The sequence below is a fragment of the Cinclus cinclus genome, chromosome 13 (genome assembly GCF_963662255.1).
Source record: "Cinclus cinclus chromosome 13, bCinCin1.1, whole genome shotgun sequence".
Lineage (NCBI taxonomy): Eukaryota > Metazoa > Chordata > Aves > Passeriformes > Cinclidae > Cinclus > Cinclus cinclus.
The window spans coordinates 12,105,586-12,126,938 of NC_085058.1; the positions used below are offsets into that span (position 1 = coordinate 12,105,586).

The 21,353-nt window shown below is 44.9% G+C and overlaps 1 protein-coding gene across 1 annotated transcript; it reads left to right on the forward strand.

The window, feature by feature from the left end:
- The first annotated feature begins 856 nt into the window (after positions 1 to 856).
- WHAMM (WASP homolog associated with actin, golgi membranes and microtubules) lies at positions 857 to 14,693 on the forward strand. The gene is made up of 10 exons (XM_062501504.1): positions 857 to 1,443; positions 4,299 to 4,472; positions 5,760 to 5,910; positions 6,399 to 6,568; positions 7,230 to 7,395; positions 8,337 to 8,524; positions 9,934 to 10,020; positions 10,105 to 10,200; positions 10,575 to 11,100; positions 13,406 to 14,693. Exons 1-10 carry the CDS (start codon positions 901 to 903, stop codon positions 13,690 to 13,692), a joined length of 2,388 nt encoding a protein of 795 aa, XP_062357488.1. The 5' UTR covers positions 857 to 900; the 3' UTR covers positions 13,693 to 14,693.
- Positions 14,694 to 21,353: the final 6,660 nt, after the last annotated feature.

Consider the following 21,353-nt stretch of genomic DNA (forward strand, 5'->3'; position numbering starts at 1 on the left):
GCGACCTCGGAGCTGAGCCGGGTGTCAGGACAAGCACCCTTTGGCTGTTGGTGGGCATGGGGCCCCGGGGCTCTGGCTGAAGGCAGCGTGGGGCAGGAGCGTGGGGTTTGCCTTGCTTTGGAGAATGCAACAACTCGCGGACTTTTGCGAGGACCACAGGAATGACAGGCGGGAGGAAAACCATCCCTCAGGCAGCAGCTCAAATGCGGGGCCGTGTCCCGTGCTCCCTGCCCACCACTCCTCACAGAAACAGTGGCCTATTTCACAAAGCTTTCCCCTTCCTGGACCTGAAGGGAACACACCGGAAAGATGGGGCAAGATTATTCCCAAGTGCATGTATTGACAGGACAAGGGGGAATGGCTTCAATTGAAAGTAGTTTTAGGTTACATATGGGGAAGAAATTCTGTACTGTGAAAGTAGTGAGGCTCTGGCACTGGTTGACCAGGGAAGGTGTGGATGCCACATCCCTGAAGGTGTTCAGGGCCAGGCTGGATGGAGCTCTGAGCAACCTGGCCTAGTGGAAGGAGTCCGTGCCACGGCAGAGGGGTGGGAACACAATGCTATTCAGGGTCGGGTCGGGTCGGGTCGGGTCGGGTCGGGTCGGGTCGGGTCGGGTCGGGTCGGATCCCGTCCCGTCCCGTCCCGTGACCCGTTTAAACACAGCCTTTCCCGGGGCCGCCCCTCCCGCTCCTTTCACTCCCGCACCGTTCATTTTCCACGCCCGCCGTGAGGGCCGCCCTAGCCTCACCGCTGTCTTGGCCCCGCCCCCGCAGCCCCGCCTCCCTGCCTCTCCCAATGGGCGCGGGAGCTGCCGGTGACGCCACTCGCGGCCCCGCCCCGCCCGCCGCTCGGTTTCTGTTTCGCTCCGGGGTCCGGGCGCCGCCGTCGGCGTTGTCGCGATGGAGCCACAGCCCGACAGCCTGGAGGGATGGGTGGCCGTGCGCGACACCGCCTTCGCCGAGCCTCAGCCGCCGCCGCGGCTCCGCTTCCTCGTGGGTTGGAACGGCGCGGAGGGCGCGTTCGCGGTGACCTGCCACGGGCGGGCGGAGGCGGCGGAGCAGGCCCCGCAGAGCTGGGCCGGGCTGTTCTCGGCGCCGGCCCTGCGCGGCGTCCACCGGCAGCTGTCGGCCGTGTGCCCGCGCCTGGAGCCCGCTTTCCCCGAGCTGCCGCCCGCCTTGCCCGGCGCGGCCGCCGGCGGTCTCTGGGCCGTGCTGTTCCCCGGCGGCGCCGCCGCGCCGGATGAGGCCGAGCTGCAGGAGCTGTGCCGGGCGCTGGAGCTGTACCTGGGCTGGGCCCTGGAGCTCTGCGGCGCCCGCGTGGTGCTGGACGCGCTTTTCGCCGCCGACCGCTGCTGCGACGACGAGTACTTCGAGAGCCTGCACGAGCTCCGCGGGAAGGCCCTGCGCGGCCACCTGGCCCGGGCCAAGGAGGCCCTGCGGCGGGTACGGGCCCCGGGCCGCGGGGCGGAGGGAGCCGCGGCCAGCCCCGAGGGGTGCGGGGCCGGGGGCTGCCGGGCCACCCTCTGCGGGCAGGAGACGGGGGGGCCGTCGGTGTAGGACTATCTTCAGCGCTCGGTGCTGCAGCTTAGCTCATGGGTCCACCTGTCTGAGCCTCAGCTCGGCGCCCCGTGCTCACCTGGGAGTTGCATGATAGGCCGGGCAGCCGCTGCTGCTGCGGGACTTCATCGATCAGGGGCAGACAGGCCAGACACACGAGAGCAAGGATGACCAAGTCACTGATACCAACTTGCTCGTGGTGTTGTCCAATGTCCAGATTTGTGCTTACACAGACACTTCTCTATTGTCAGGGAGCCACGAAATCAACTTTCTGAAGCGCTAAGTGTCATTGGTCTTATAAGTGCACCTTTATTAAGTGGGGAATAAGCCACGTCTGTGTGGGCAGTCAGTGTTAGGCCTTGGGGCTCTTACTTAAGCTTCAGGCACTCCTACAAAAACATATTGCTAAAAACATATAGCAGTGTTGGGCGGTGGGTGGAACAATAACTGAAGAGGAGAATACAATAATGTGCTAATTTCCTAACCTCTCTGTGAAGAGAGACATATTTGCAGTAATGCTTGTAGCTGGGGGATTCGCAGTCTTATATTAAGACCAAACTTAGTCCTGGTCTTACACGAATAGGTGGTTTATCTTCAGAGAAATTCTGTGTGGATTTGTTGCTGGTTTAAGTGTCAAATTCTGCCCTAATAATTGAGGTAAGGATGATGTTAGCACTTTCTTCCTTTGGTACCTGAGGTTTCTTCTTGCTGTGGATGTGTTTCTTGATCTTTTCCCCTTGTAAGCATGAATTCAGTGGGTGGTATGCAGTTGCAGAGTTGCAGTTAGGACATCGGGATGTTGACGAGTTACAGATAGTTCAGGCTCACCAGTGTTTTGCTGCTGCTTCTTGCAGTACCTGTTTACACTCTATTTTCTGGCTGAAAGTAAGCTGAAGGGTATTTTATGAAAGTGATCATGCTTTGGAGGAAAGTTATGACAGTCGACTTCAGCCTTCCCTTTCCTTTTGCAGTGTTTAACAGATGAAACTGCTTTTTCAGAAAGACACTGTTTTTAAAAACACAGCTTTAGTTTACATGAACATGTACCTTGTTATATACAAAAGTCAGTGTCTGCCACTGACTAACAGTTCACAGCCCAGTTAAAAATACATTCCAGCCAAGCACAACCTTTTGGAAGCAGTACAAGCATGTTCAGCTCTGTGGCGGTTTGGGGCTTGGTAGTGAAAGTACAGCTTGGTGCCTCTAATAGTTACTGTGATTTCCAGCTGTATTTTAGATATGGCTAAACATGCTGTAGAGTGGTGGTATACTTGCAGGCCTAACAGGGACATAAATTTGTTATACTGTAGTCTAGACTAAGTTATGGAAGATTTGAGAAATGGACATTAAACCAACCTGAAGTACTAGAGCATCCTTTTTTTCCTTTTTACATTCATTTCCTTAGCTAGTACTTCCCTTCTACTCACTCTAAGCATCCGCCAGGAGCAGCATGACCCTCCCTTCTTGCTTTTAGAATAGGAATCAGAAAGTCAGCTCTTGCATTTGTGTTTGGCTTCCATAGTGGGGCAAAAGCAGACTCTGAAATTGCTGCAGGTGGGTCCTAGGATTGTGTCTGAGCTACCATGAGCTCTTGGGGAGGCCCAAGAGGCTGTCACACTTAGGGGTTTATCCGAAATGTTGCAGTTCAGATCTCTTGTTCCCCTGTCTTGCCTGTGCCAGGCCTGCAGACAGAGTGGGTGGGAAATGCCCTTGAGCTGACTTCCACAGATTTTCTCTGGGGAAGTTCCTCCGTTCATGGGAGCTCTGCTGTCTTACCCGGACTCAGTTGGCAAGAGCAAAGGTGATGGATTAATTTCAGTGCTTTTCAGTTGCAACACAACCCCAGCTTATTCTTCGTAATGCTTTTTCTCACTACTGGTAGCACACAGACCCCTCCCATCCCCTTCCCTCTTTATGGAGCTGCAGAGCACACACTGTCCTTCCAGGAAGGTCTGTTTCTCTGTGGAACTTAGATGTGCTCTCTCAGCCAGATCACTCTATCCTGGCACGTAGAGCATGCCATGGTCTCTGCCAGCTGGTGTCAAAGAAAAATCATTGAAGCTTTGATTGGTACCAGTAAACAAAAGCAATTGAGGGGAAATCCCCAACTTTTTATTTTGTCATAGAAGAAAATAAATAGGGTCTAGTGTATTGAAAGGCAGTAATTCCATGGAAGAATTACGGCTTAAATAGTGCCATACCACTAGAACTGAGGTTAGAATAAGCTATTATAAATTATACAATCGTTAAAGTAATTTATCTGTAGGGTGTATCAGAAGCAAATGCTAATCTGTTTTTTTTTTTTCTGTGCCTGAAGACAGAAATTCTGGATCCAGAAACTCATTAGCAGGCATTTAGTAATTGTGGAAGCAATGCAACAGCTAGTTTAAGTATACCTCGCTTTTCGTTCTAGTACAGACTTCCCAAGATTCCCATTTATGTTTATAAAAAGCAGGAACCAAGTTATCTGCACACAGTTATTAGAATGTTTCTGGTGGATGCCTCAGGCAGGATGCTCCTTGCAGACTCCTGATGGAATGAATGTGCAGCCATTAGTGCCTTTACCAGTGTGGCGTTGGAGGTATTTTCATCTGGGATGGCTGCAGAATGTTTGGCAAAGGCTTCCTGTGCAGTGGGAAGTCTTGGCTGTGGAAGGACAGGTCCTTCCCACCGGAGCCTCGCAGCATCCAGCACGCACAAATGCAAAGCAGCCGTGTCTGATTTACCTTTTATCCCATTAGATTCTGCAGCAGCATAAAAGTGCTGACACAATGGTGGCTTTGATGAAGGTTTATGAAGAAGAAGATGAAGCTTATCAGGATTTGGTCACCATGGCAACACAATTCTACCAGTATTTACTGCAGCCCTTCAGAGATATGCGAGAGCTGGCGACGCTGTACAAACTGGAAATCCTGGTAAGTCTGCCTTTAAAAAGTGAAAGGCCAAGCTACATAGTGGGGCATCAGCTGCTCTTGGAGCAGTTCAGGCTCAAATCATGTAATATTCCCTAGTTCTGTCTGTACCTGCTTTTTTTTCCTCTGCCAAACCACCAAACATGACTGACAAATTCAGAGTAAGGGCACAGCCACTCCCAGAGGATCTCAGTCTCTGTGATAATGGCTTGACTAGAACTACAGCTGACTTCCCACCAGTGTGCCACTTAAAAGGAGAGTGTCCTGAGGCTCTACCTCCCTGGGGTTTACTCTCTGGGAGGCTGAATTTACTGCGATTATAAGTAGCCTTTATTGTGCCACCTTCCATGGGATTAGTTTTTTGATATTGATAATGTCATCCCCCAGGAATGCTGATGCACCTGATTAACTCAGTTGAGGAGGTAGAACAGAAGACAGAGGAGACCTTCCCACTCAAAGGAGTTTGCTATTACTGCTAGAACTGCTGATGAAAACATATCAGTTATCACTGTGTTCACTTATTTTATGTGCATCTTAAACTGGAAGCACATTCTGGAAGTTAGGATGCCCCTGGAAATGTCAGCCATTTACTATGTTGATTTTTCTTAAGTAGTGTGTTAAAATTTAAGTGAGCTGTAAATGTTCTCAAAAAGAGCAGAACAGTTTCAAGTTTAGATTAAGGTTCTTGGATACTGAAGGTCTAAACCTGTGACAATATAATGTTCAATGTACTATTCTGAAATTTAAAGTTGAAATTGAAAGAATGAAGCAAAGTTTGTATTTAGAAAAAAACTGTAAGGGATATTTAGGCTCATTTGAAATGTAATTATTTTTTAAATCTATTTGGCTACTGGACTTGTGCCCATGTCTCCTTTGTGGACTTGAGAACATTCTCTTATGCTTCTTTTCTGTATCCCTGTTTCTGTGTGAAAGAACTGCCAAACTGGAGAACCTGCTGGTGCAATGTGCTGTCAACACATGGAGAAAAATAGAACATTGCACATGGAAGAGTTACTTTTAGTAACAATAAAAAACACTTGTGTTGGATGTAATTTTAAAGATGATAGTTTAAAAATATTTTAAGAAGTAAATTAATCCAAGTCAGGATTGGGAAACAAAGTTCTGAATTAACCTAGAAAATGAGAAATAAGAATGAGCAGTAATTCACTTTGTGACAGGTGAGGAGAAAGTCGTGTTTGCCACCATGATTGAAATATCTCTAAGTGTAGCATAGTGTGGCTGCACCTCAGTGGAAACCAGGTGGTAACCGAGAATTTTATGTCCTTTTAGAAATCTTTGCAGTATGATAATTTGGGGCCTAGAAGAGTAGCAGCTTTGCAGAAGGATGCTGAAGAATGGACTAAGCGAGCTGAGAGTGCTGTGTGCTCCATTCAGGATATCACCGTGAACTACTTCAAGGAAACTGTAAAGGCTCTGGCAGGTAATCAGAATGATTTACATAAAAGGTTGTGTAATACCTAACTTGGGTGACTGAGAGCTCTTCTTATCTCTGTGCAGAACCTGAGGATCAGGTGAGTATCCAGCTTTAGAAAGAAATACTTTATTCACTTAAGATTTATATCTTTTAACCAATTTGGTTTAAAACTTGCATTTAACTTGCCTGAGACTTATGGCTGCAAACCTCTGCACAAAAACCATGGGTGCTTTTAATGTTTGATGTGCAAGCCTCAAGGATTTCAGCATGTGAACGGAGTATGTTGCTGTACAACTGTTTGGGCATGTTTCCATGGTGCAATGAAGTATTTTATTTACATGTATAAGATCACAAATTCAACCTTGTAATCTTGTAATTTCTAAAGCTTCAGAATTTTTTTAATAAGAGTTTAGCATTTTTAATACTTCAGAAACACACAAGGGTTAGTAGTACACTGCATTTCTCATGTTTTACTGCCATGTTTAAATCTACAGCAATGCACAAACAGATGGAACAAGATGAGGAGAGATTTGGTAAAACCACCTGGGCATCAGCTTTGCCACGACTAGAGAACCTGAAATATATGTTAGCAAAAGAAACACTTCAGCATCTGAGGGCAAGAGAGTTGTGCCTGAAACAGAAGAGAACTGGCATTCAGAAACTGGTAAGACCTTAACAAAGCCTCCTTTTCGGTCACTGTTCTTTGAAGGGCTGATCAAAACCTACCAAAATGGTCATGAGAGTAGGCTTTTGAAGTCTTTGTACATAAAACAATTTAGGTTTTCAGCGTGGTTTTATGTTGTGGAAAAAGCATGTCTGAAGTTTTTTAATTGCTCCTGCTTGTTTGAGGACACTCAGCAAATCTTAAGATACATGCTTATTCAGTTCAAGTATCATTTGAGCATTTGTGGTAATAATCTTTGAAATTGTTTAGTTTTAGGGAGATAAAGACCAGGTATTATTTTCAGAGGACACTGAAAAATTAAGATACTTACTTAATATTAATCTTTGATGCCATCTAACTGCTGCAAGGAGTACCTGATACTTATTTTCCAAGAGTATAATAATATAATTGTTTCCAGCAGCACTATTGTTTGTGCAGATTAACTAAAGTCCCTCCTGGTAAACTTTAGGTAAATTTATGCCTTAGGTTAATAAGGCTCTCTGGTCCTCTGAGTTTCTGCTCCAAGCCTTTTCTAATGCTCTGTTGTTTTCCATACCAAAGCAGCTGCCAGTTAGACCAGGCTCCTTACAGGCATTTGTGCACCCAGACATGTTTCATGTGTGTGTATTTTGTTACTAATTATTTTTATTTTCCATTGCAGATGGAGAATCTTGGTGAACAAGAAGGGAATTTAAGTATAGTGGAGGAGCTGGAAATACAGTATTATGAAATACAGCTGGAATTATATAATGTACAGCTTGAAGTATTGAAACATGAAGAGATGCTGCTTATTGTACAGTTGGACACTATAAAGAGACAGATTAAAGGTGAGGCTAAGATATTACTTAAGCACATATTCAGAACACAGAAGTGACATAGCCTTCTCTGTTTTCAGTTTTTAAAAAAAGGATATCATTGCTCAGGTCTTGGTAGTAGAAAGCATTGCTGGAAAACGTTAATGCTGTGGCACCATCCGTCTTTTGATTAATTAGACACATTAATTAGACACTTGTGATAACACAAGTTTTAAAGAAAAAGCCACACTGGTTTCTCATCTTGCCAGCAGCTGTGATATGTGCATGCCTTGGTTTAGCATGGCGTAATTTATATTGACAGTGCTTAACTGCATGATCTATGCAGAGAAACTGGGTGTGGTGAACCTGCTGAAATAGGTCCTGTAGTTCATCATACTCTATTCTAATCTAACATAATAGAAATTACAAAATGCATCCTATAATGACAAAAAGAGATTGTTATAGGTAGAATGGTACCTGAATACTACTGTCTTCCAGTTTAAGTGTCTCTTTGTGGCATAGTTACTCCAAGTTAGGCACCAGTCATGTTCTTATTTGTGCTTATGAATTCTCTGTTACCATGTGCACTGTGAAGTAAACATTGCTGCCATTTGTTACCTAACTGAAGCGTGGTAAATAGTAAGATAAAACATCCAGTGTTGCTCAGAAGAGTCTTCCATTTTCCAGGAAAACTCCAGTTGGTGAAGGTAGGAGTTAAAACACAGGGAGACATTTGAAAGAGGAAGCTAAATAACAAATGCTAACAGCGTAAATTTGATCCTGCAAAGCACCCCTGTGAGTAATGTGACATGTTTGCATATGACTGTGAAGGACCCAGCTCAGCACTGGAGCTTTACACTTTCTCATAACTAACTCACTGCCTTCAATGGCTTTTAAAATGTCATTAGCTCTTTAAATGTTTAAATAACTGTGGCAATTTTTGGTCTCTTAAAAAATGCCAAATGCCTTTTTAGAGAAACAGGATGAAGTTGTTTACTATGATACATGTGAAAATCCTGAGGAGCTCAAGGTCATTGAACAGACCATGGGACAACATTACGCTAACTTGTCAGCAATGACGATGCTGAGGCAGAAGACAAAGCAGTTGGAGACAAAGCGTGGGACTGTCTGTGCGAGGAGAGCCTACCTCAGGAACAAAAAAGTAAATGCAGTCCTGGAGATGTGCATTTTCTTCAGCTGGTGTCTTGACTTAGGAGGGATGGACAGGAAACAATTAGGGAAGTTTGGGTGGAGTGTACGAGATAATTCATGACTCAGTGCCAAGGCCTGCAAGCAGACTGAGGGGCAATGTGATTTTAAGCCAGCTTTACACTCCATGGTGTGGTGCAAGTGTGTCTCTGGTTTAGAAAGAGAGCACCTGGGTGACCCAGGTGTTCCCCCATCAGTTAGACCTTACCCCCCCTGTGGGGGCCATCTGGAGCTTTGCCCTAGCAGCCTTTTCCAGAGCAGCTGCAGTACAGGAGGAAACTTGCCTTCTCTGGAGGAAGCTGCAGTGATAGGACAACCCACACACTGATACTTTACCTTTGTACAGAATGAAGGGGAAACTTTAACAGCTGCAGTTCTCTCTCCAGCCTCTCAGTTCTGTGCAAAGGGCAGTTTTTCTTTTGTTTCCCATTCAGAGCAGAACACCAGGAAGACACAAGTTGACTCTCATGAACCTTCTCAGTAAAGATGAGTTTACCTTACACCTGCAGCTCTGATGGGGCAGAGAGCAGAGTTTAGGTTCAAGTCTGTCTGACCTTTTATCACTCAGTAGCCTGGACAAACTGGGAATTACACTGGAAATGTTTTGTGAGCCATCATCGTCTCTTGCTTGTAACTGCTTCCTTGGAAGACATTTATTTTGCTCCTGTTTTCATTTACTTAATTGCTGTCTATTGGTTGTATAACACTGAAGCCAAATGCCTCATGATTTGCAAATGCTTGTCCAGCCATGTGGATAATCCCGCTCTGTACAGAGACAAAAAGTGACTCCCAGAGAAAATACTGAAGCGTGCAGCTTCTCTGTGGCACTTGTTTCTAGCAGAAAGTACCCTTGCTAGGTGTTCATTGTGCTTCCTATACCTTTGCTTCCCTGCCTTTTGTACTTGGGAGCTATGACAAATAAGGGAGAGAGGAAAATGTAGGTTTGTATTTTTGTAGTGCTCTGCTAGCTTCCTTCTTGCCTTCTTCCTCATGTCTTTGCATGAGCTTGTTTCTTCTTTTCTTTCTGTCTCCCTTTCTTCTCTTTTTCTTTTCTTTCTTTTTTTTTTTAACCAAACTGTAAGACACAGGGGTTGGGGTCACGTCTGGATACATTTTGGCTGCAACATGAAAAAAAATACTGCTGACAGGGAGACTGTTGTTTTTGGCCATGAAGTAGTCCCACAGACTTCACCATCAGGGTCTCACATCTGACACTAGTTGATCTTAGCCATCTTTCTTGGCACTGCCAAGCACCCACTTGTGGTTGCTATTTAGTGGCCTGTGCACAGGAATTAATGGCACAGCTGGTGCACAGGAAATGTGAAGTGACTGAGAGTTGCATGAATTCTGCTCTTCCCCCAGGATCAATGTGAAGCGAGCCATCGGCAGAGACTGCAACAGGCAGAAGAGAGCAGAAAACGCTTCCAGCAGCATCACAGCATACAGATAGTGAGTGCCAAACAGCAGCCTTGGGGGGTCTGGAAGCTGCTTATTTTCACACACTAAGGCTCACTTACTTGTGTTTTAATGCAGAAGAGAGACAAACAAAAAGAAGAGGAGAAAAAGAAAAAAGCCTGGATAAGCCAGGAACGTCAGAAAACACTGGAGAGGCTGAAAGTATACAGGGAGGCAAGTACTGTGAACTGCAGTAGTCCTAAATGGTGTCAAAACACATCAAAGTAGTAATAGCTCACATGTGAGCAGGGTCCCAGTCAGAGACAACTGTGTGGATAACCTGAAATAGGATTATGTATAATGAGTAAAGAGGATTAAATCTCCTAAAGATGCAGTTTCCAGGTGTGGACTGTTACAAAGAATAGAGGTGAGGAAATGGCTTTTAAGTAAATGCTTTATTATTAATTTAAATTTATTCAGGGTTGAATTTTGTGCTTGAATGGGTGAGTGGGACAGGTCTGTGCTCTGTGGCTTTTTATCTCATTGGGGTTGATGTTTTGGCCGGTGCAATGGAGATGTGATCTCCTGCCTTATGATTTCTTTTTCAGAAGTGTCCAGCTCATGTTGTTCTGAAAACATCTCGTCCCCAGCCTCTCAGTCCCAGGTTGCCACAAAGCATCCCTCAGAAGGCTGTGGTGCTGTCCCCTCCGCCTGCATCGAGCACAGGGGCAGCCCCAGCAGTTCTGTCCCCTGCACCCTCACCAAGAGTGAGGGCAGCTCTCGAGCAGCCACCGAGCATTCTGCTTGTAGAAGACAAAGATGAACCAAAAGCTTCATGTCAGAACAGCCCCACAGACACCCCTGTCCAGACTTTTGTTACTGATGGTGACACAGAGGAACAAAACCACAGTGAGGAATTGATGGTCTCTCCTTGCTCACCACCACATCCTCCACCTCCTCCTCCTCCTCCTCCCTTGCCCCCTCCACCCCCACCTCCCCCCCTACCTCTCCAGTTAGAAGCACCATCAGCAACAGAGGATAAACCACTTCCCCTTAGCTCTGATAGTCCCTCAGAAAGCCCTGCACTGAACAAACAGGATGACTCATCCAGGAGGTCTATCAATAATTGCATAGGTAAGTAGGCTTACATCAACTGGTGCTTTTTAATGCATTTCCTATATTTTTGTGTAGTCTCCCTACCTCTGCTTCTGAACAGGAAAAGTGTGTAGTTTTGATCTGGAGTATGAGGCTCTTGGAAAGCTTAGTCTAAGAAACTACATACAACTGTTATTGTGACACTGACCCATGGCTCAGGATGTTAAATTAGTAACAATCATTTGTGTGTCCTGTTTGAGACACTTCACAGGGTCCTGATGCTCCAATCAGAAGATCAGTGTGGGTAAATTTGTAGCTGTACTAAGGCTACACTTTAATGTTTGTGATTTATGTACTACAGAGCTGGCAACTGGGCTGCTTGCATTTCTATGGTGTGCTCAGCTTGTGTCCACTTACAATTTGCTTGGTTTCTAAATAAAGGCTTCCTAAGAGAATTCATGCAGGATTTGAAAGGCAGGTGAATAGCTCTGGCATAAATTCACAGGGAAGAAATTCTGCTCTGTTACACTTTTCCTTTGTTAGCAAGATCATGTAGGTGTAATTCAAAGCTGAACTTGGCAATTGAAGGAGTAGTTTGAATGAGAATAGAGCTCAGCAGCCTCCAAGGGCTGCACTGGTTGTATCCTGCTAACAGGTTTATTTTGGTCTCTGAGGTGAGCAGATACTTTGACGATGTCTGAGAGATTGATCTAAGCTGGAAGGCAGCAATTTTTTTTTGTTGTTTTTCGCAGTGGAGCTTATGCTAGAATGAAGAATGTCTTTAAATGTGGTACATTCCTTTTCCTTTTCAACTCTTCACAATACATCCAAGCAGCTTTTGTGTCTTATCAGTTAAGAGGCAAACCACAGGCAGAAATACTAGGGGAAGTTCAGCATTTTTAATTCTTCCAAGCTGTGGGGAGGTACAAGCAGCTGAGACGCGGTTGAGTTACCATGGCAAGCTACTGTGCATCCAGTGCAGACTTCAGTGTGGGGATATCCATGGGATAACTCTACCACAGAAACTCTTAAGAAGTCTTGGTTAGCAACAGGAGTTGTACACCAGAGCAGTCTGATTGTTGGTGGAACAGCCTTTCTGGTAGCTAATATTTACTGCCATTCACAGCCTAACACTGATGTCTTTTCATTATTTTTGGATAAGAAAATGTATTTTTTTTGTTTACTGGAGAGATCTGATTAATTGTTTACACCTATTTCCTGGAGAAAGCCATCATGTCATTAGCTGTAATAGTAATTGCTAAATTACCACGGGAACTTACTGAAACAGCTTCATAAATATGTTGGTTTTAGTTATGGGCTATTCATGTCTTTGTATGTGAAAAGCCAGGAGAGGCTTCTTTTATAACTTGTTTGCCTGACTAATCTTTTACCAGACAGCCCATTTAGGTAGTAGACTTAAGACTTTTCTTCTTGTAGGCTTTGTAAGGTAATCTGGTAGATCTTTGCTTGATCCTTTTTAGTCTCTGAAGGTACCACAGGATTTAGCAGAATGTTACATTTCAAGTGGTTGATGTTAATCACATAACCTTGTGTGCACTGTGCATGGCAAAAAATATTTCTATCTGTGAGGCACAGATGGTCTGGACCTATTGCTGTCCAGGGAAACAGCCTCCCTGTCTGGCAGTCTGGAGCAAGCAGCAAGGAGTCCAGCAGAAGGAGTAAAACACAAATTAATGTGTATCAGGAGGTCTAGTGGAAGCTCTCAGTATGGTGTCCTTCATGGTCTGAAGTTCAGAAACATACACCTGAGATCTAAATCATGTTGTAAAATGGGAATGCTTTTCTAAGTCCATGCAGAAAAGAGCTGCCTGCATAGGGCCTGATCTGGCTCTCAGTGACTTCAGTGGTGCACTTTAAAGCCCTTCTACTCAAATCCTTTCATTTTTCTCTTGGCTGAGCAAAAATCCAATTGATGGTCTCAGCAGGCTCCTGGGCAAGCTAGGAGGGATGGTGGATTGTTTGTAACACAGAATGCAAGACATTGTTTTGGTTCAGTGGAATTTTTTTGAAAGCCCATAAAGTTGTAATGAAAAAGAGCATTGTCCTTTGTGTGTAATTTCTTCCTTAGAGCACAACCTTATATAATGATGAAGAGGCATTGGATTCTCAATTCAAGATATAAAAGCTTTAACTGCTTTTTAAAAGTAGTTCCAGAGCCTGGTGTTGCAGAGCTTGAAAGAGTCTGTGCCAGAACAGATCATTCTTTTTCCTGTCACTAGCAAAGATTAAAGGAAGAGCCCTGAACACTTGGGTAGGGCTTCCTACTTCTTAAGTGTGGTTGTCTCATTCTTTCTTCTGGTAACAGTAGATTTATCTGTTGCAGGTTCCATGGATGAAGTTTTGGCGTCTCTGAAGCGCAGTGAGGTTCACCTTCGCAAAGTGGAAGAGCCAAATCCATACGCCTCTGTGAAGGACAACATCCTCTCTGCCATAAGGCAAGGGGTTAAACTAAGGAAGGTGAATCGAGATACTGAGAGAGATGTCAGTAGAGGATCCCCTAATGAGCTAGAGAGAAGCATTAAGGCAGCCATGCAGAGAATTAAGAAAGTGTCTGCTGATTCTGAAGAAGAGGAGGACAATGATCAGAATAATGGGGAATGGGACAGCTAATGAGCATGACAGATTTACTGACTGGAACAGAGTGTGTGCCTCATTTTGCACATTGTAGGAGACTGTCCCTTTCAAAATGAAAGAACTGTGTGGTTGTGTGTGGTGTTCTCATAGTCCAGAATGTCTTGTAAAGAATCCCGTTGATTTTCTATAGGAGCGACAGATTCGTATTTTTGCATGATAAATCATACTCCAGATTATGCTTGCACTAATAGGTGTTCCTGGCTCAACCATGTAGTGTTTTCACCATATCTGAAGACAGCTAAAATGCTGGATTGAAACATACATTATTTAGATTGTTACTGCACAGTAGGTAATGCTATCACAACAAAGTTTAAGGAGTGAAAAAATAACTGAAAATATATTTTGTCAGATGACAGTAGAAACAAATCTATGGTGACAGAGGCAGAGCAGAAAATTTAGCATAATCTGGAATCTTTCACTCCTACCTCCATTGTCCAGAAAATTTGTAAACATTTTGCTTGTGTAATACAGCTCACTCTTAAATAACTACATGGATACTCCATTTTTCGTCATGTTAGAAAGTGTGCACATACGGATGGCTTGATGGCTGATTGGAAAAATCAGTTTCAAGTTTGAAATAAACACTACTGAAGTAATTACTGAAAAGTTTACTTTTTTAGCTAAAAGATAAAGTGTAGAGAACTTTTAGATGTTCAATATTTTTCATACATCTACATTTAGAATGACCTGTTGACATGAAAGAAAGCCAAAATATTGTATACAGTATTTTTCAGGATTTAGTCCTGCAATGCAGGTCTGCATTTCTTCACTGAGAATTTCAATACATGTTTATAGCTACTCTCATGAATTTAAATTACCTGATGGCCTTATAAGTGGCAGGTATTTATATTGTGCCTGGAAGCTGACTGTTTAAAAAGTCAGCTACATTCAATTTAGAGAATCTTGCTATTTTGGGTAGATAGTGGCAAGAATGATTGAAGTTATTCTTTTGAAATTTATACTGACCCTTAATAAAAATATACCTTGACAGAAGAAGTGGATTCAGCGTGCTGTCATTTTAGGGTACTACTGTGAACTGAGCATTATTTATACCATGGTACCCTGGGTTTTGATAGCAAGTGACAGCCATACAGCAACTGCACTCTCACTAATGGTATATGTAAATGCCCTTATTTTCCCAAATATTTATGAATTGTAATTTGGTAACAAAATTGAAAATGCAGTGCTTTAATTCCCTGTTTCACTGTAGAGTAGCAGATCTGTTTAATCAGCACAGTAAATATGTATGCAGCAGTTTTCATGTGAGAAGTAGAAGCAGCAGCTGGGACTTCATTTTTTACTGTTTAAGCACCTCCTGTTGTTTGGATATGAGAAAAAAAGCACCCTTTTTTTTTTTGTCCACTGCTATCAAACCCAACAGAGACAAAAGGAACATTAGCACAGGTCAGGTGTTACTCAGCTCTCCCAAGGAGATACTGTGCAGGTGCCCACAGCACCCTGCTGCCCTCTGAACTGGGCTGGGCAGGGGGGAGCAGGGCAGAATCCACCCCAGATACTGAGCACTTCCCATAGATAAAATCTGGTCCTGTAAAAGCAAAGACTTCTTCCCCAAGGATACCCTGGGCAGAAGGGGTCCTCAGCCCGTGGGGTGGTGCTGGGGTTGAGCTCTCCCAGGCCATGCCCTTTAGTGGTGCAGTTACTTTAAGCTGGATAAAGGGTTCAGAGGCTCGGCTGTCTCCCCCTGGCTGGTGCCACCTGCCTCATGGCAGCACAGAGCCCTCTACTGATTTACTCTTGTGTTCCCGGGAGGCTGAACACAGCACAAGGTATGTAGAGAATTAAGTAAGCTGCAATTTCTCCAGCAAATCTTAGAGCTTTTGTGTGTTTAACAGCAGCAGTTTTACTCAGGAGAGGCCATGTGAGTATCAGCACCACTGGACAGTGATTTCTCCTGCTTATGGGTTTCTTTTGTAACCATGTCTGAAGCTCATCTGGGTCTGATCTCATGTGTCTAACAGAGTTCTACATCCCAGGCTGAAAAATATCCTTGAAAACCCACTCAGAAGCTGCTGAACCCACGTGTTTTCTGAAGCCCATTTCACTTGCTGGACAGCCAGCAGGTCTGCTCTGTGGAAAATGTGCTGCTGCAATTTTCTGGTTGGTATTGAAGATTTTGCCTCTATCAAATAATCCTCACTGCCTGGTTCACTACCAAAATTTAATGGATCCTACTCAGCAGAGTAGCTGCTGGATCACCAATTCTCCTGGATGTCAAAAGCATGGCCAAGGTAAACACCAAAAACACTGGCATTAGGCTGAAGAGAAGAAGGTGAGAGAGCAGTTTTCAAATACATAAGAGGCTGCTGCAAAGAGGAGGGAAGTAATTTGTTCTGCATGATCACAGGAAGAAAAAGGGCTTAAATTACAGCTGAAATGATCCAGGGTAATGGTAGAAAAACCTTTCTAACAAACAGTGGGAGCAGAGAGGAGCAGGAACAGGTTGCCTAGAAAGGTGGTGGAGTTTCTGTCACTGGAAATCTTTATAAGTAGGTCAGATAAACACCCCGGGGCACTGCTGGTGTTGCTGACTGCTGTGGCAGGGAATGGTTTGCAGCCCATGGCCAGCTGAGCCAGGTGAGTTTGGTGTCCTGCTGCTTTGAGTCTCAGTTTGCTCTGCAGGGGAAGCCACAGCCTGTTATCTGGGAGATGCTCAAATGTAAGAACACTCAAACCTTTCTAAGCCACCCTCAGATTTTTCTTCTGTCTCTCTGTGACTGTGACCACACTTGGCTGTGGAGGGGAGGGTGGGTAAGAAACAGCCCCAGTGCCACAGGTTGGTTGGGCACTCAAAAAAACCATGTGAAAGTGCCAAAAAGAGAGAGGCCTTCATCTGGGTTTGAGCTCAGACTTCAGCAGGTGCCATCTCACCTCAATATGTTTGGTGCAGCTGCTGCTGCCATGCACTGTCAGCAAAATGCAAGGGCTGATGGACAGAATAGGGGAAACTGGACTGATGGGCTGGATCTGTGATGACCAGCTCTACCAGACCTGTTTAATATTAAACTGCAAAAATGCTGGGACACCTTTTGACATTAAATATGCTTCTCAAACTGCCTTACTCTGGGCTAGTAAATTACTGCCTTGCTGGGAATAGTTTGCCCTAATTGTTCATCTGCAGAAATTTTTATTTTTAGACTGAAAAAATACAGTTGTCTGGCTTTAAAGAGTTAATAATGCACAAATTTTCTGGAAATCCTGGTCATAAGGTAAAGAGATAAATTTCTATAAACCAGTATCACTGTGGCTTGTAATCTTTCTAGGATAAGGGCAGTCCAGACAGCAGCTGCCAGTACTTTTACAGAGGTTTAAAGATAATGTATTCAAAGACTACTTGGTCTGACTAAAAGGACTTCACTTTGAAATACCAGTGCTTTGATCACAGCAAAAGAAGAGTCGTGGCAGTGATGCTGGGGCACAGAACACTGTGGCCATAGCAGGTGGTGTCAGTGCAGCCTTGGATTTGTCAGCATTCCTGTCGACATGCTGCTTTTTGGGATTTGTGAAGCTTCTCCATAGCGACCCCCCCCCCCCCCCCCCCCCAGCTCAGTGTGCAGGGCTGGCCCACAAGATGAATATTGACCCTTTTTCTTCTGCAAAATGGTGCTGAATCAAGCAAATCAAATATGAGCATGAACACTTGAAGTGACCCAGAATTCTAGGGTCTTGAGCAAGTGTATCACATCGTGCACCTGTGGGGCAGTGGGGACTATGGAATAGGTCTGAGTAGAAGGGCTTGAAGTGGTGAAGGTTTTCAGGGCAGCACTCATGATCCATCCTTCAACCAATTCTTTGTTTTATCCCCTAAAATAAAAAGATGTGCATGTACACCAGGAGAAAGAGGAACAATGGATGATTATGAAGACATTCGTTAGAACTAACAAAAAGCTGGGAAGTGCTTCTCTTTTCAGCCTTCCTCTATGAAATGGTTGGAAGATAAGAGTGTACACCCTTTGGAGAAAATGGGACTTAAGGCTATGCATGCCCCTGGTCAAGAAGCATGGATTTAATTCCAGAAGCTGTATTTGCATCCAAGAGCACATCTGCACGCTACCCACAATAATAACTTGATATTGGTAGGAACACATCATTTCAACTAAACCCATGGTGGTCATAAAAGGTGAATGGTATTGAAAGCATTTTTTAATAAATGCCACAGCAAACCTTGGCAGCAAAAACTGCTCAGAACAATATGTGAATGTATCCCTGGAGGGAACACTCAAAACTGCTCCAGAACATGGCATTTTTTTTCCTGGCAAAAAGGTATGTGATTTTCATTCTCGGCATGTCACACCAAGCTGAGAGCAAGAAGCAACAAAATTAAATCTGGTCAGGTAACAGTGACATTAACAGCTCAGCTGCTCGTGAAAATGTTTTGTAAAACAAGCCATCTTGAGCAAACCTTTACTCTTGCAGTCAGAGTGAGCCACAAACTGCTTAGAAAACATATTTAGCAAAACTGTGTTCATTTTCCACTAGATCCCCGTCCTGCCCCCAATCCCCATTAAAGTGCCGAGGATGAGGTTCAGCATCCTCCCAGGGCAGCTGCCTGCAGGCGATCACATCCATGCGGCTGTGGCGTGGGGCCAGCTCTGAGCAAGGCCCTTCGGCAGAAAGGGGCCACAAGCCCTGACCCACAGCAGCATCCTGGCAGCACCCAAAGGGCGAGCGGTCTGGGGAAAGGCTGGCCAGGCTGCAGCTTGGGAGACAAACTCCGCGTCCTCCTGGGAGACCGGGCTTCCCTCCACCTGCGCACCTGTGAATCCCTCCCTGTGTCACAAAGACATTCGCAGCTCCCTTCCGTCCCAAGGCAATAGTCTAAACATCATCCTGCGGGTGTTTTTGCAGAGCCTTGGCGAAGGGGTTTTCTGAGCTTCTGCTCCACCCCGGCTCCCGCGCTCTTCTCACCCAGGAGGAGTGGAAATGCTGCCAGCTCCGGCAGCAGCAGCGTGGTACCCGTGTGTCGGCTCCATGGCAGTGGGCACGGCAGACACTGGGGGTGAGGAAATGAGTCTGTCCCACTCCTGGAGACATGCTTGAATCACTTACTCATCAGCCAGTGAGTCACTGTCCTTCCCACGGTCTCTTCCTGCCAAGCAGAGGTGACAGCGAAATGGGACCCAGCACCTACGCTTCCCCATCCTGCGTGGGGAGCTCAGTGCCATCCCCTCCTCCCGAGCCCCCTGGGTTGGAATGGAAGTCCCGAGAGTGTGCAGGGCTGTGCGGGCACACGGGGTGAGGAGCCAGCAGCGCATCCTGCCTGCTCTGCCAAAGGGAGATCTCTGCCTGCCTGAGCAAGTGTCTGCCAAGTACCTGCTGCAGAGAAAAGGGCTGGCTGCTCTTTCCCTTCTGGTCTTTAGACATCGTTCCTCTATCTCTCATCCCTGTCCTAAAGCCATCCCCCACCCACTGAAATGACTGTGCTAGTGACCATGGGACCTCCTCAGCATGAGGGAGTGATTAGTGAAGCACTGCATTTTCTCAAGTTTCAGAGCCAGGTCTCTGTTCTTCAGGGAGCCCCAGCATCCTGTTTTACAACATTCATCTTCAGGCTAATGAACAGTACAAACCTGCATCCAGAAAAAATTAAAGCCATGGCTAGTGGTAACAACAAAATCAGTGGCAAAAGACTAAATGTAAATAGCTTTGAAAGCTGATACGGTTCAGTGTGACATGATAATGCAGAAAGGTTGCCAGTGCTGCTATTACTTATAATTCCCCAAATGTCTGAACTCCCTCCAGCCAGCATACATTAAGCACAATCCAGGGCATATGCAACAAATCATATTCAATGATGAAAAGTCAGGAGAAAAGCAAAAGCTCAATCTCTCTTGACTACTGCAGCCACAGATTTCTTTTTCATAGACTGCCAGTAGTAATGAAAGGAGAGGACATGGAAGGAAAACAAAAATACTCAAATCAATGTGCTTCATGTGCCAATAGATGTATCTGCTCATAAACTTGATTAATTAAATGCAAACTGTTGTCAAGAAATGTTGTTCAGGGGTTTTAAGCCCTCACTCTGACTGCAGCATCCGGCCATGGATATGGAAGTATGGTCCTGGAAAGCTGCATGGGATTTAGCTCTGGGATCCTGGATACAACCACTGCTACACACAGACACAGGAGGATAGGTACTTATGAAGAGATTCATTTTGTAGTGGAGAATAGAGCAGGATTGATTCAGTAAGATGTGTCTTGCTGCTGTGCCCGCACAACTGGAATACAGCCTCAAAACCAGAAGCTGGGCCTCATGCTGGCTCACAAAAATCTCCAATTTTCATCATGCAGTTTTCCATCTAGAGATTGTTTCATCTCTTCCAAGAAGAGCTAGCATTTCTGAAGTTATTAAAAATGTTCAATGTTCAGGAAAACTTTTGAGACCCAAAGGGAATTTCATAGCACGAAGATAAATCTTTGAAAAATTCAGAGGCAGCGGTCAGAGTTAAGCACCACTTGGCTGCAGTGATCTGTTACATGTTCCTAGCCATGCATTATTGCAAAAGGATCAGAATGTTTGCCGTGCAAAGGTTAGCTATGCTTTTAAAATTCACCAGGTCTCAGATCTCTCCAGCTGAGCAGCTCCATGGCAGTGCTGCCCTGCTGTTGTTAAAGTGGAAAGCTGTGTGGCAGCTCTGGCACAGCCCTCTCAGAGCTGTCTCACGAGCCTTTGCATGGCCGATTTTAGCCTTGCTCGCTGAAATCAAACCTGGCACTGCACCTGGCAGGGCATTTTTTTCTGTTTTTGAAGGATGGTTGGACTTTGCTCCAGTGGGTTTGCTAGCTGAAACAGGGCTGCACCACCACTGCAGGTCAGGCCAAGCTCCTGTCATCACCTGTCTTCACTTTTTCAGCTGCTACTGACAATTTTTATATCTAACATTAACATTTCAGTTGTTCTCAGGAGAGCAGCCCATTATGTATTAGTCTCACTGATGCTGCTCTTCTGCTCTGGTTGGCAATGCTAGTTATGTAAAGGATATTTAATGTTCTAAATAATTTAGATTTTATACAAGATTTTGGCTGCTTTTTAGGAGTAAAAAAGAAATAAAAGAAAATGTATGCAGTGAATTTGAAAAAATGCCTAAGTCTTCTAGGAAGTGGGGAGACAGTTAATAATATATAATTAACATACCTTCCTTTCTTCCTGTTGGTGCAGACATGCCTTTAGATGAAAAGCCTGGAAAATTAAAAGTGTGTGGGACTGAATAATGTTGAATTTTATGTAAGTTCAACCTAGTCACCAGCTACACATGTTATGGAGAGAGCAAGCCTGTTCCTGCTCAGGGATTGCATCCTGTACTATCTTTATACAGGCCTCCCCCATGGTGCCATGCCAAAGGTTTTCCTCCAAAAGGAAGGAAATTATGGCCTGTCTTTTCCTATGCTGTTGAAGGAATCCAAAGTGTCCAAAAGGAGTACATATTAAAGGGTAGTTCATCCATTTAGAGTCAAACATTTGATTTAAAGTTCGCCTCATGTTTCCATCAGACATCCCGAGGTGGCACATAACAGCTCAGCAGCACATAGTCAGGTGAAACACTTTTTAATGTGTGACTGTGGAAGGACACAGTCCACTGAGGAGGCTCCTGAGTTTTCTGACAGAAATCCACTTAAAT

Excerpts from the sequence above, each read along its gene's own strand:
- WHAMM (XM_062501504.1), top strand. The coding sequence starts at position 901 with ATGGAGCCACAGCCCGACAGCCTGGAGGGATGGGTGGCCGTGCGCGAC. Across the intron at positions 5,911-6,398 it reads AACTGTAAAGGCTCTGGCAG|CAATGCACAAACAGATGGAA; the intron begins GTAATCAGAATG and ends TTAAATCTACAG. Across the intron at positions 7,396-8,336 it reads TATAAAGAGACAGATTAAAG|AGAAACAGGATGAAGTTGTT; the intron begins GTGAGGCTAAGA and ends ATGCCTTTTTAG.